Source organism: Toxorhynchites rutilus, chromosome 1 (assembly GCF_029784135.1).
Source record: "Toxorhynchites rutilus septentrionalis strain SRP chromosome 1, ASM2978413v1, whole genome shotgun sequence".
NCBI lineage: Eukaryota > Metazoa > Arthropoda > Insecta > Diptera > Culicidae > Toxorhynchites > Toxorhynchites rutilus.
The window spans coordinates 8,775,154-8,789,304 of NC_073744.1; the positions used below are offsets into that span (position 1 = coordinate 8,775,154).

Below are 14,151 nucleotides of genomic sequence, written 5' to 3' on the forward strand. Positions count from 1 at the left end.
TAGTGAGGAAAGATAAGCTGCTTCTTCTTTAAAAGCCGCAAACTGTATGTGAAAATATGTTTATCGGTCGACAAAAGTTTATGTAATAATTTGATGTGCACAAAATATGTGCAATTTTTCATATTCTCGTTTTGGACAACACACAGGTTCCATGTAAGATCATATTTCATAATGTTCATTCAGGGGAAAAAAATTAGCAGCGATTTTCACTAATAATCAATCATACAAACAATCACGATAACACGTACACGCAATAGGCCAAACAATAAATTGAAAGCAACTAAAAAACTTTGCCCTCACTATGAGATTTTATGTTTACCTAATCCATGAATCGCCCCAGCTTCCCCTAGATTTTTTTTTCTGATAATCAGGAAATATATGAATGTTACGCGGAGTTGAAAGAAAACATGAAATTGAAAACATATAGTTTTGCTTTTAAAACTACGAAAATCTAATTTAATTTTTAACACAAAATTGGATATACATTAACAAAATAAACCCTGCGTTAGATGCATTTTGCTCATCATGACAATATCGTTTTATTTTCCTTATAAGCGTTCTCGTTATATGCATCCATTCCGTCCAGCGCAAATCAGTTCAGCTGCACTAGTTCGTTCGCAAACAGTTCGCCCGCAAACGCTTCGTTCTCGAACAGTTCGCTCTCAAACAGTTCACTCTCAATCAGTTCTTTCCCATACAGTTCACTCGCAAACAGTTCACTCACAAACCGTTCTTTAGGAATCAGTTCGTTCACAAACCGTTCGCTCGCAATCAGTTCGTGGGGAGAACTACCGTTCTTTGAAAAAGAACGACCGTTCGTTCACTCTTTTCGGCGAACTAGTTCGTTCGTACCGTTCGTGAACGGTTTGCCCATCTCTAGTTTCCATTAACGTAGTCGGACGTCCCAGAAGATAATAGGTCATATGAATAGAATGAGTGCTTTACTTGACTTCACTCAAATTCGCCTGTCAAAGCATTCACTCAAGCTTTTACTCACATCCGTATGATAAAAAAACGAAAATTGAGTGTTTACTTTTCGAACGTCACAATTCGTATGAATAAAACCGTAAAAGTCAAGTGAACACTCCGTAAACTTTGAGTGTGCCTCTAAGCAGACTCAGACCGCACTTCGCAGGGGAACGTTTGGTGAATTACGTAAAATTTAAGTTTATTAGGCATACATCAAAATGAACTCTGGGGATTTTGTTAATCTACCATTTCAACCAGTTGTCGATGTTGATGGTATTTATACGAGAAATCGCGCAACAAAAATATACAAAGGGAGACGCATAGGTGACGATGACAGTTTCAAGCAACTATACAGATTCTCCCGCGAAAACGTTGATTATTTAGCACAAAATTTCTTAGGAAACGACAATGAAACTAGAGGTGGAGCTCTCGGGGACATCCAGCGAATGAAATGTTTCTTGCGTTACTTGGGAGACCCCGGATTTCAGGTAATCTAATTATAAATAATAGATAAAATATTAATCATTGTCATTAATCTTTAAAACCCAAATATATTTCAGGTTGGAGTTGGAGAGGATCTGGGTATCCACCAAACAACGGTATGCAAAACTATATAGGCTGTGTGCAAGGCAATTGTTATCAAAGCCAACGATTGGATTCGTTTTCCACAGACGACACAAGAACTGGAACATGAAAAGAAAGTCTGGTTGTCCAAACATCGAATGCCCGGTGCAATCGGGGCTATAACGGGTGTTAAATAAAAAAAAAGAGATTTTTTTCAATACCTTTCAGTAACTCAAATAAAGAGCGTAAAATTTTCTTTCTCCAAGAAAATTGCTCTTTGGGCTCCCTAGAAAAAGTAGGCGTGTTTGATTTTGCTAGTTTGAATTTAGTCAAAGCAAAGATGGCGTCGAAACAGCACGTGCTTCGCGAACGCATTGTACGGTTCTACGAAACGCATTTCCAGCAAGGAAAAAAGTTCACGGTGGCACATTTTAAGGAAGAAAATGTACCTGTCAGTACGGTATATCGTATCCTGGGTTCCCTGAACGTAGAGCGGAAGGTCGGAAGTGGTCGTCCGGTGACGATAATGACGAAGCAGAGGAAGACATCGTTAAAGAAGCTGTTTGACAACAAGGACGCAACCAGCCTGCGTGACGCCGGTCGGAAATATGGCTGCTCCCACGTATTGATCCATCGGACCCTCAAGATGGAAGGAATCGTCTGCAGGAAGACGACGAGGTCGCCGAAGTACACGGAGGAGCAGATTGAGACGGTTAAATCACAGTGTCGGTGGATGACCAAAAAATACCGCGGGACGTCTTTCGTTCTGGACGACGAAAGCTATTTTCCGCTGTCCAAAACGCATATTCCAGGAAATGATAAATACTACTCCAGCGACAAGTCATCCACACCGCCTGAAGTGAAATACAAGTTCAAGCACAAGTTTGAAAAAAAGGTTATGTTGTACATCGCCATTTCCGACCGGGGCATTTCAAAGCCTTGGTTTAAGCCGAGCGGTCTGGCAATCAACCAACAAATCTATCGAGAAGAGTGCCTCGATAAAATCCTGCTGCCGTTCCTGAACGAGCATCACGCGGAGTACGTCTTCTGGCCGGACAAGGCGTCTTCCCATTACGCCAAGAAGACGCTGGCGTATAGAGGTTTTTTTTGGCTCACTCAGTGCCCTAGTGTATAAAAACAATTGGAGGGCCAAGGACACGAAGCAACTGACTACAAGAATCCGGAATTGTATCCGGAAAATGGACGTAAGTGCCGTACAACGTTCTTGTGAGAGCATCGCGACAAAGTTGCGTCGAACAGCAGACCACGGCCCTTACTCAAACATTCACTGACATTTTTTTGAAGAAAATACATTATGTTATTAATAAAAAATACTGAAATCGATGAAAGAAAAAAAAAATTTTATATGTGATTGAAAAAATTCTCATTTTTTATTTAACACCCGTTAGATTGTACCCATATCCTGATAAAAAGACCCAATATCTACAAGGTTGAGTTCATTAATAGAAAGGGGCTCCATTCTTTCAACGTACAAGCGACTTGCAATGCCAAAGAGATTTTTACAAGCATTGACTGTAAATGGGCTGGTTCCGTTCATGACGCTCGTATATGGCGGAACTCCGAAATATTGAAAATTATGCAGCAAAACGGATCCGGTGCTCTACTGTTGGCTGATGAAGCATACGCTTTAGCACCGTGGACGATGACCCCGTATCGAAACCCTGTAACTGCTGGCCAAAAACAGTACAATAAGATACATACTCAAGAAAGAGTTATTATTGAAAGATGTTTCCCTATTCCCTATTCTGCAATCTAAGGTACGCGTGCTTCGTTTTGCATAATGTTGCAAAATATGTTAATGATACTGACTTCGAACCATATTCAGATTCGACCAATTGCGAAATAAATCAAAGTTTGTTCGAAATTTCTGACACGGCTGCAAACACTGTACTGCATCGTGGAAAACAACGTCGTGATGCTATAGCTTCGTTTCTATTAGCCAGAAATTAGAGCGTAAGAAACAAAAACCGGTAATAACTGTGGAATGTAACTCGATTACTATAAACTCAAAACCAAATTAGGCCGCCATGCTCGCCGCTATGCAATTGGAAAAACCATGTGAAATCATTGAAACTTTAAATTTCTATCGATGTTTCATCAGAAGACTATGCAATTAAAATGTTCTAAATTTTTCTTGAAGAATATATGAATACCTTAAGTATTGAATAACATAGTATTAACTACGTTCGTTTTTATAATATAAATATGCATTTTTGATATTCGTAACAAGTGTATTGTGTATTGTCATTTTTTTTAATCACAGTATTCAGACGTTGACGACACCGGTCGTATTTTCAAGTGGTCTAGCGAGACATACTAGTACGAGCGCTGTATAGCTGTTGTTTTAATAAAACAAAGGAGTCCATGTTGTATCGGAACACATTGTTGTTCACAATGCCTAGCAACGAAGTGAAAGTCAATTCTATAAGAGTGCGTTTTGCACGAGGAAACCGGGAACCATCTGATGCAGAAATTTTCACATTTATGAAGGAAAAAATGTTACTGGATCGTACAAAGCTACTTAGCATGTACAAAGAAAATGCGGAACTGTCCGTGATAATAAAATTCTCGACGGAAGAATATTTTAAGGAAGCATTCAACAAACTACCAGAGTGCATAGAGTTTTCTTACAACAACGACCAAAACTGTAATGTTCAAATATCAGCCGCAAACGAAATAGTGAAATATGTACGCCTCTTCAACCTACCGCCTGAGATTGAGGATCTAGAAAAATGGGCTGTGATGGCCAAATATGGCAAAATTCAAAGGATGATAAGGGAAAAGTACGCATCAGAGACAGGCTTCCCCATTTGGACATCCGTACGGGGTGGAATATATGGAATTGAAGGAAGGACAGGATATTCCAGCTTTTGTACACGTACGCAACTTAAGGGCCCGGATTTATTATGAAGGTCTGCTGAATAAATGTTTTCAATGAGGCAGCACTGACCATCTAAAGGCCAACTGTCCTCAGCGATCCAACCTAAATGAGCGACTGCAGTCAATCCAGAACTTCTCATACAGTCAGGCGGCGAGCGGACAATGGTCAAAGTCAAAATTGAGCAATGCTGTGACAACGGAATCTGTAAAAAAAATGGCCAATCTCAACAAGTTATTCCCGGAAACTCATGCAACACGGAGAGAGAAGAGCAGAAACGATGTCGTTAACGCACAAAATTCGAACGAAGCATTTGAAGTCGAGTTGTGCGAAAAGGATGAACGGCCTACTGTGATGTCATTTCAGTCGACCAACGATAACTTACAACTAAAAGAACAATCCCTGAAAAGAGGAAGATCATCCGACAAGTTGAAGGATGACGAACCAGGATTACAACAGTCGGAGTCTGAGGAATCTACAATCTCGTGCGATCCAATGGAAGAAAAAGCAGAGAGAAGCACCATCAGCGAAGCACAGGGAGCTCTAACCAAAAGTAGGATTAAGAAGAGAACGAAGCAACTGAAGTTAATCCGAAATGAGAAGTCCAAAAGCGAATCAACGGAAATCGTCGTAGAGTGAAGCTGTAATGGAAAGAGTGATAGAATAGGAGTTTCGTAGAACACAGGTATAGAGAATTATGAATTTTATATATAGAGTTGGATCGGTAAATTTGAACAGTTGCACAAACACAATTAACAAATTCCTTTTAAGAGACTTCATATTCAATTGCGAGATCGATATTCTTTTTTTGCAAGAGGTATGTTATAGCAATTTTTCCTTTGTAGCTTCTCATTACGCTCTTGTTAATCTGAATGAACACGGCTCGGGCACTGCAATACTATTAAGAAAAACATTTGAATTTTCTCAACCCTTATTGGATATAAATGGTAGAATTTCATCTGTAATAGTTAATGGAGTAAATCACATAAATATTTATGCACATTCGGGTAATAATCGCAAAAAAAAGAGAGATGAACTTTTTTCGAACAACGTCTCTGTTCATCTCAATAAGCTGGGAAAAAATTGATGTTATTGGCGGCGATTTCAATTGTATTTTAAATACTTTTGATTCAGCTGGTTCCTCTAATAGTCCTTGCGCGAGTTTGAAAAGATTAGTCGATCTATTTCAAATGAAAGACGTGGCATTAGCCTTGAGGAAAAACGTGTATACATTCTTCAGAGGAGACAGCGATTCTCGACTAGATCGATTCTATATTCCTTCCAATCAATTACATAATAGTATGGAGTTCAAAACTACTGCGGTTCCATTTTCCGACCATTGTGGAATCGTGATGAAAATCAAGGCAGACAAAAATGATTTTATGCAGATCGGTCGTGGCTACTGGAAGGTGAATAGTACATTAGTCAAAGATGAAATAATTAGTCAAAAACTTCACGAGCAATATCAAACCTGGAAAATTAGACAGCTATACGATCAAAATAAAAGCAGATGGTGGAATGAAATCGCGAAACACAAAATTAAACAATTCTACAAGCATGAAAGTTGGTTGCTGAATACTAGGTTGGCCAACGAAAAAAGTTATTTCTATAGAAAATTAAATGAAAGGATGGACAAACAAAGTCAGGGCATCGAAACATATCTTGATGTAAAAATGATTAAATCTAGATTAATTGAAATAGAGTCAGCTAGACTACAACATTTTGGCTACTCCCTGGATACAGGAAACCTTCTGGATGGAGAATTGAAAAATATTTATCACGTTGCAGCACGAATTAAAAGATTAGAGTCCAATAACTCGTTCAAGTTATCTGGTTACCTGGCTTCTTGTAATGAAAGTAACACAATTTGTAACCTAGCATACGATTTTTTCACGGCTCGCTTTTCAGAAGCATCTCCAAATGAATCTGTCCACGATGAATCTGAAGATCCTATCAATCATCTCAGCAAAGTTCTTTCAAACGATGATCGGCAGTCTCTTTCAAATCATATAACGGAACTGGAATTAAAATCTGTGCTACTCGCATGTTCAAAGAAAAAATCTCCTGGACCAGATGGACTCACATACGAAGTTTATACAAAAAACTCCGATAGCTTTAAGACAGAACTGTTAGAGATCTATAACGGGTTTCTAACAGGAACTATTCAGCCAAAAAATTTTGCTGACGGAATAATTATACTCATACCCAAAAAAGGTAACAATGGTGCATGTTTCGATGATTTCCGGCCTATAAGTCTACTGAACTGAGACTATAAACTTTTCATGAAGATCATAGCAGAGAGAATTAAAAAAATGTTAGGGAAATTGATTGGTCCTGAACAATCTTCTTGTGTTCCGAATATGTCGTGTATGAACAATCTAAAGGATTTGCGTAGAGTATTGACAAAAGCATGCATGAGTAAGAAATTTAAAGCTGGTTTGGTGAATTTAGACCTAAATAAAGCATTCGATAGGGTGGATCACAATTATTTGTGGAAGGTTCTGTTGAGATTTGGATTTCCGCTGGCTCTGTTCGCCAAGGGTGTCCTTTAAGCATGATACTATTCGTATTGTATATTGAACCGTTTCTTGGGAAGATTTCGGATAGTATACCTGGTGTTTTAGTGTTCGATAAATTCGTTAACGTTCTTGCCTACGTAGCTGATGTAATTGTTTTGGTGAGAAATGATAACGAATTTGACATGTTGTTGTATATTGTAGATTCGTTTAGTCATTTCGCCATAATCCGCCTTAATTTTGATAAGTCGACCTATCTGCGTTTGAATAGGGTATTATAGGACCTCAACAAATACGTGAAGTTGAGAGTATGAAAGTATTGGGTGTAACGTTCGAAAAGAATTGGAGTTCATCGGTCAACAAGAATTATGAAGTTCTGCTGCGTAATATTAAGGCTGTACTTCAGCTTCACAGTGCTAGGCAGTTGAACTTATTAGAAAGATGTATAATTTTGAACGTTTTCATTTTAGCAAAATTGTGATATGTAGCACAGATTTTTCCTCCATCCAACAAATATCTTGCCCAGATAAAGACAGTATGTGGAAGATTCATTTGGCATGGTTATATTTTCAAACTCAACTATATCTTGATTATGCTAAAGGGGGATTGCAGCTGATTGACCCAGAAGCCAAAACGAAAGCTCTATTCCTTAAGAACATTTTCAATAATATTAGAGAAGGTATCAATCTAACAGAAGAGAAATATCTTCTCGAAGCAACAATCCAACAGAATTTAAAGAGAAATGCTAAAGAATGGATCATGGAAGCCACACGGATAAACGATAGCATTGAACTAATGACTACGAAATATCTGTATAGACGCTTTGTCAATACTCAATATGTTCCGAGCATCGAAGAAAAAATTGATATGCACTGGCCAGTTGTCTGGGAAAATGTGTCGCAAAAATTTTTAACATTGCAGGATCGCGGAAAATTATATTGCTTTTTAAATGACATCATAACGATTAAGGGAAAACTTTCCGCCTACGGAATCGGGAATATTGTTTCACCCACGTGTGAAAAATGCGAGTTACTTGACAATAATGTACACCGATTGAAAGTGTGCCCGAAAGCAAAAATAACGTGGGATTGGTGTTCGCAAATAATAAAAGGGAGACTAAAAATCAAGGTAAATGACATAGAAAACATTCTGCAGTTGCAAATTCAGGAGACGAGTAAAGAGCAAAAGGCTGATCTGTGGTTGGTGAGTCGAGTGATTTCTTTCAATTTGACAGTGCGCGAGCCAAGTTTGTATGCTTTCCAAAAAACTATCAGAGAACAGAGATGGAACAAACGATTATGGTTTAGGGAAGTGTTTGGAAGTGTATTGTGTATTGTCATTGTTTAAAATATCCGTTTACATTACTCGTCCACACACACGCACACACATACGCACTTATTTACTTATTTATTACTCAATTCCACATAATTCCACATAATTATTGTCCATTTCTTTTTTATGTCTCTCATCCTGTTGGACTTTTAGTTGAGCTGTATAATCTTGCTGTGCCTTTATCAGTTTCAGTTGTTGCTCCAATATAGCTCGCTGTGTAACGTTAGTTCTGATCTGCAAAAAAAAAACAATTTAATCAAATATAGTTAAAAATAAATACACAAACTGCACTCCAGAAAATATTCTAGTGTGGCCGTTCCCTCCCGCACATAATACATTTTTGTATACCTTTTTCATTGAAAATAATGTGACCCTCAACATCCCCCTCCTCTCTCCATTGAATAGAGATATTTGAATGATCCCAAAGACCCATACAAAAAATATCATAGGACGAATTGGGGAAGGAGGGATTACAATGGGTGATTCATAGGGATGTAATTAATGGACGTTCCTTCGTGTGCATTTGATACACAATAGTAATTCTTAAAAATGTATTACCTTCATCGACAGAGTATCGTTCGAATGCTCCTCAGTAGTTGGAATTGGATCCGGTTCATCCATGTCTTCGACATCATATGATGTAGAATCTTCAGAAATTGACGGACCTGCAAGTGAAGTTGTCGACCCAAATGAAACGCCATCTAAACAAAGAAGTTATTTTCATCATTTACATAAAAGCATAATTATGCAGCATACTTACAACATCTTTTGGACACGCTGGGATTTTCTATTCCACCCATAATGTTGAAAAAAATCTGTTTCGTGACTTTTTAATGTGATTTTTTTTGTTTCCAGTCGCTTTGGTATCCGTCTTTTCTTTGATTCTGGCCTTCAAATTTTGCACTTCCTTGCTTATCTGTTTTCCAGACATCGAAATTCCATACTGAATCAGAAGCTGTTCTTCTACCACTTTAGCGCAGTTTTCTTTTTACGTTTCACTTCAGGAACTTGACTTTTCTCCAAAAGAACCTTTCCATAAAGTTTCAAAACTCTGACGAATATTTCATCTCCGCTTGTTTTACTTGCTCCCCAGCGAGATTTATCTTCATCTTTGTCAGTATCTGGAATGTATATGAAAAAATATAGCATAAATGACTTTATGCTAATCAATCTAATTTACCGTATTCGCTCTCGATAAACTCGGCGTTTATTTCTTCAAAATCGTTGTTTCCGTCCAGATCCTTGTTTTGATTTCGCAACGAACGGCACCACAAGCAGAATAAATTTCCAACGCTACAAAAATAAACAAACAACTCCATTGACAACAAACCAAACCGATCGTTTTGACAGAGCGAAAGCTATTTTCGAATTCGAACTTACTCCGACTAAAGCATATCTTTATTCATATCAATATGAGTAAACACTCAAACAGTTTACTTTGCTCAAAGTAGCAAGTTTGTGAGTAAAAGCTAATTTTTATTCATATGACTTAATGAATTGTCAGCTTCACACCAAGGAGAAATAGTAAGTTTTAACAATTTGGATGCCTCGTCATACCAAGTAGTGGATAATGAACCAACTTTCTCGCCTCAACAACTAAATGTAGTTGAAATTTTTATATACTGCCGAAAATTTCGTACTGAACCGATCGACATGAAGATTGGTATGTAGGGGTTTTTGGGGTCGGGGAAGGTTTTCGTGATAGTTTGAGACCCCTCCCCCCTCTCTAAGGGGAGGCTGCCATACAAATGAAACAGAAATCTCTAAATTACTCAAGAATTAATCAAGCAAATGAAACGAAATTTGGCATGTGGAGGTTTTAGTGTGCAATAAATGTTTTCACGGTGGTTAGATACTCCTTCCTCCTCTCTTAGGGTGCGCTGTCATACAAATGAAAAACGAATTTCTGCATAACTCGCAAACTAATCAAGCAAATGGAGCCAAATTTGGCATGTGAATATTTTTGGGGACACGAAACGTTTCTATGGTGAATAGACACTCCTCCCCTCTCTCTAAGAGGAGAAAACGGGGGGATCTGTCCTTATTCTATCATATTTTCTGTATCAAACATTTATTCCATGAAACGGGGAAACATGTTATTTGCAAGTGGTTGAAAAATCTTGAACGCGAATTGTGTCTGAAAATAATCTGATATAATAATGATGAGTTTTGGTAGAAGGAAGAAGGAAGTACTAGGAATTTTTTAGTAAAAGGTAAGTTCAACGGGGTCGATTAGAAGATCAATCAATGAACAGTTCTGCGATTGCACTCATGAACTTGCGCTTAGTAAGAGAACGTGAATGTTTGAAGGTATTGATAACAAAAAAAAGAAAATTTCTAGCGGGAGTTTTTTTTGCCGGGTCAGCTAGTTCATCCATGAATTCAGAACATATTCCAATAACAGAATTCGCACGAGTTTGAGCAAGTGTGAGTCAAAGCACTTATTGCGGGAGAGATAAATATATTTGCATCTGTTTACTTCCCCCCTGATCGTGCTCAAATTAAATGTAAATGATTTTGGTTTGTCCAGTCGAAAATGTGATTATGGTTTGTCCACTTTTTTGAATGCTATAATTTAGCACACCTTTGTCAACTCAGGTATTCGAATGTTTCAAAACATATAAATAAAATTGTCTTTTTCATGATTTACAGTAGTTTTATAGTATATTTTTACGGAATCAAATGTTTTAAAGGATTATAAAATACACTTTCTATTTGTGTCAATGCGCACCTCATTCGAGCTAACTTTTAATCGATCATCAGATGATTATTTGGCACGTATTCAGTCCTTTTGTGGATTATGACACTTACAAATATTATAAACATTAGGCTTGCACGCCATTTGTATCAGATTTACATAGCTAAACCATTAACTTAACGCATTTTGATGAACTCAATTCTGATCATGAGTTGTCCAATTCAATCATGTTATTTGGTCCACATGATTTCTATGGCGCGCTGCAGTTTGTTTATTGTGTCCTTCGCGCATAGCAGAAATAAGGTTTCTCTGTGTTGATTGTGTTGAAAAAGTTTTGCACCAGAATCAAAAATCCATATATACGGAGATTTCAATCAACGAAATGCGGACTTTATCACTGATTTTGACAATGAATTTATCTGGCTTCCAGTTGTTGGTGATAAGACTCTGCAATTTATTTTTAATAAAATAACCGGTCTTGGGTTGAATCAAACAAACAATGTTCATAATCGACAGAAATGATTCTTGGGTTTCTTGTTGACAAATATGACCGAAGATTTTTGTATGACTGAATCCTTAACTCCATTTTGGAAAAATGAAGCTTTCCACAGAGCCGTCGAATATTCTATATTTATAAATAACACCCAAAAACCATTTGATTATGAATTCGAGGAAGTCTCTGATTACACTAAAGCAAATAACCAATCAATTAGGTGTAAGCCTAACTTTATCAATGGCCAGGATTTATTTAGAAGTGTGAAAAACATTGAAGTAGCTGTAACGACTTTTTTACTCGATGATCAATGAAATTATAGAGGAGGAGATACCAACAAGACGAAAAAAGGAGAAATATCAACACAAAATATCCGATTTGGTTTAATCGAAACATAAAGAATTTTAAAAAATAAAAAAAAAACAGTAGGCACATAAATTTTATAAGAAATAAAAATCTCCTCATCTTTTAAGTATCAAACAGATTACATTAAATCCTACAGATACATATATATCTAAACTAATCTAAACTTACACATGAACACATTCAAACTTGTTTAGACTATTACAGAAACAATCAAGTAACTAGAAGATTATCATAAAACAAATTCTTAAGTCTAACACGGGACACATTGAAATCAAAACAACGATAACATCTATTGAACGTTCTGCACATGCTAATTAACGGTTCATTTGCGCCGTAGTTCGTTCGAGAGGCCGGGACGGTAAAAAAATAATGAGAACATAAGTTCACGCGTCTGATGTTGATGTCCAACTGTTGCAACAGTGCACCACAATCGATATCAGATCGCAACAGATCAACAATAAATATCGATTTGGAAACGTCACGGCGAACACTTAATAATTGTAGGCTCATCAAGATGCATCTACATTTATATTCTGGCAGATTGAAACGATCCCTCCATGGTAACCAACGAAGAGCAAAGCGTACGAATCTCCGTTGGATAGATTCGATGCGATTCACACCGTTGCTGTAGAAAGGTGCCCATACTACAGAACAGTATTCTAAAGTTGATCGAACCAAAGACGAGTAGAGCGCCTTCAAGCAAGAAACATCTCTGAATTCTCCGGCGAACCGAAATATGAAGCCGAGTTGTTTTGACGCCTTAGCGGAAACGTAAGCAACCTGATCCTTGAAGGTCAGTTTAGAGTCAAGTATGACCCCCAAGTCTTTAATATTCGACTCGCGGTTTAGGATATGATCCTGCAAGCAGTATGTAAAACAGATTGGTGATTTTTTCCTACAGAACGTGATAACTGAACATTTTGAGGCGTTTAGCACCATTCTATTTCTATGACACCAATCAGCAAAAACGTCCAACTGCTGCTGAAGAAATAATGCGTCGCCTTGGTCCTTTATAACAAAATAAAGTTTAAAATCGTCGGCGTATGATAGCTTCATGCACTTAATAGAAAAATGAACGTCGTTCAAATATAGTAAAAAGATGGAAGGACCAAGGTTACTTCCTTGAGGTACGCCAGAAGATACAGAAAATGATTCAGAAATATGATCACCAATTTTTACAGCCATATATCGACCGGTAAGATATGAGCGTAGCCAATTGAGGAGAGAACCGTGGAAGCCAAGTAGCTCTAATTTGGCAATCGCAATATTATGATTGATTTTATCAAAAGCAGCCGAAAGATCGGTGTAAATAGCGTCGACTTGATATCCTTTCGCCATCTCGCGTATAATTGATGAGGTGTATTGTACGAGATTTGTAGCAGTAGATCTTTTCGGCATAAACCCATGCTGTTCGGAGGCAATGTAGCTGGAACAATTGTACTTAAGGTAATCCAGCACCAACAGTTCAAATAGTTTGGAAGCTGCACATAATGCAGCGATGCCGCGATAGTTCGAAACCGACTGTTTATCGCCCTTCTTGAAGATTGGAAAAACGAACGAGAACTTCCAGATCTCGGGAAAAATTCCAGAATTCAACGATATGTTGAAGATGGTTGCTAATGGTGCGAACAGAACAACAATGCATTTCTTAATGACGAGCGAAGGTATTCCATCTGGTCCATCGGAGATAGAGTTTTTGAGACGTAGGCTAGCTTTTCGTACGTCTTCACCTGAGATTGACGGATGCGGTCTTATAGCACGATGCATAGGGACCTGACGCGCGGCGGCTGAGATATGGTCTCTAGATAAAAGTTCGTTCACGAAAACACTGCTGAACTGTGACCGGAACAGATCAGCAATTTCCATTGTGTCAGTTGCCTCTCGATCTGCATTGAACATAGTGGAAGGTAAACCTGACTCTTTACGTTCATCATTCACATGGCTCCAGAAACTTTTGGGATTCGCTTTCAGCTTGTTTTGTAATTTACGTTGATGGGCTTGATAAAGCCGTTTGTTGAGTTGCTTATACCGTTTGTTGGCGATGTTATATTTTCGTTTCGTCACGATCGTACGATGTTTGCAAAATCTCTTTAAAGCAGCACGTTTGTAAGACTTCAGTCGCATCAGTCGATGGTTGGACCACGGTGGGTTAATAGGTGGGGACGGAATTTTCTTCGGAACGAATTGATCGATCGCATAAACGACAATATTGGAAAAAAAACAGATGTTGCTGCATTCGCATCACAATCCCGGAGTTCATCGTCCCAGTTGATATGATCGAAAAAGGTGATCATACCATTGAAGTCAGCTCTAC

General features: G+C 38.0%; 2 protein-coding genes and 1 pseudogene across 2 annotated transcripts; 1 reads left to right on the plus strand and 2 right to left on the minus strand.

Moving 5' to 3' along the window:
• The first annotated feature begins 1,187 nt into the window (after positions 1-1,187).
• LOC129763541 (putative nuclease HARBI1) lies at positions 1,188-3,504 on the plus strand (annotated as a pseudogene).
• Positions 3,505-8,358: 4,854 nt separating this feature from the next.
• LOC129763567 (uncharacterized) lies at positions 8,359-9,152 on the minus strand. The gene is made up of 3 exons (XM_055762766.1): positions 9,041-9,152; positions 8,839-8,981; positions 8,359-8,514 (listed from the first exon to the last, which is right to left on the minus strand). The coding sequence occupies exons 1-3, from the start codon at positions 9,078-9,080 to the stop codon at positions 8,359-8,361; spliced, it is 339 nt and encodes a 112-aa protein (XP_055618741.1). The 5' UTR covers positions 9,081-9,152.
• Positions 9,153-9,243: 91 nt separating this feature from the next.
• LOC129763574 (uncharacterized) lies at positions 9,244-13,703 on the minus strand. Its single transcript, XM_055762778.1, has 3 exons — positions 13,240-13,703; positions 9,461-9,573; positions 9,244-9,401 (listed from the first exon to the last, which is right to left on the minus strand). Exons 1-3 carry the CDS (start codon positions 13,701-13,703, stop codon positions 9,244-9,246), a joined length of 735 nt encoding a protein of 244 aa, XP_055618753.1.
• Between the last annotated feature and the right edge of the window lie 448 nt (positions 13,704-14,151).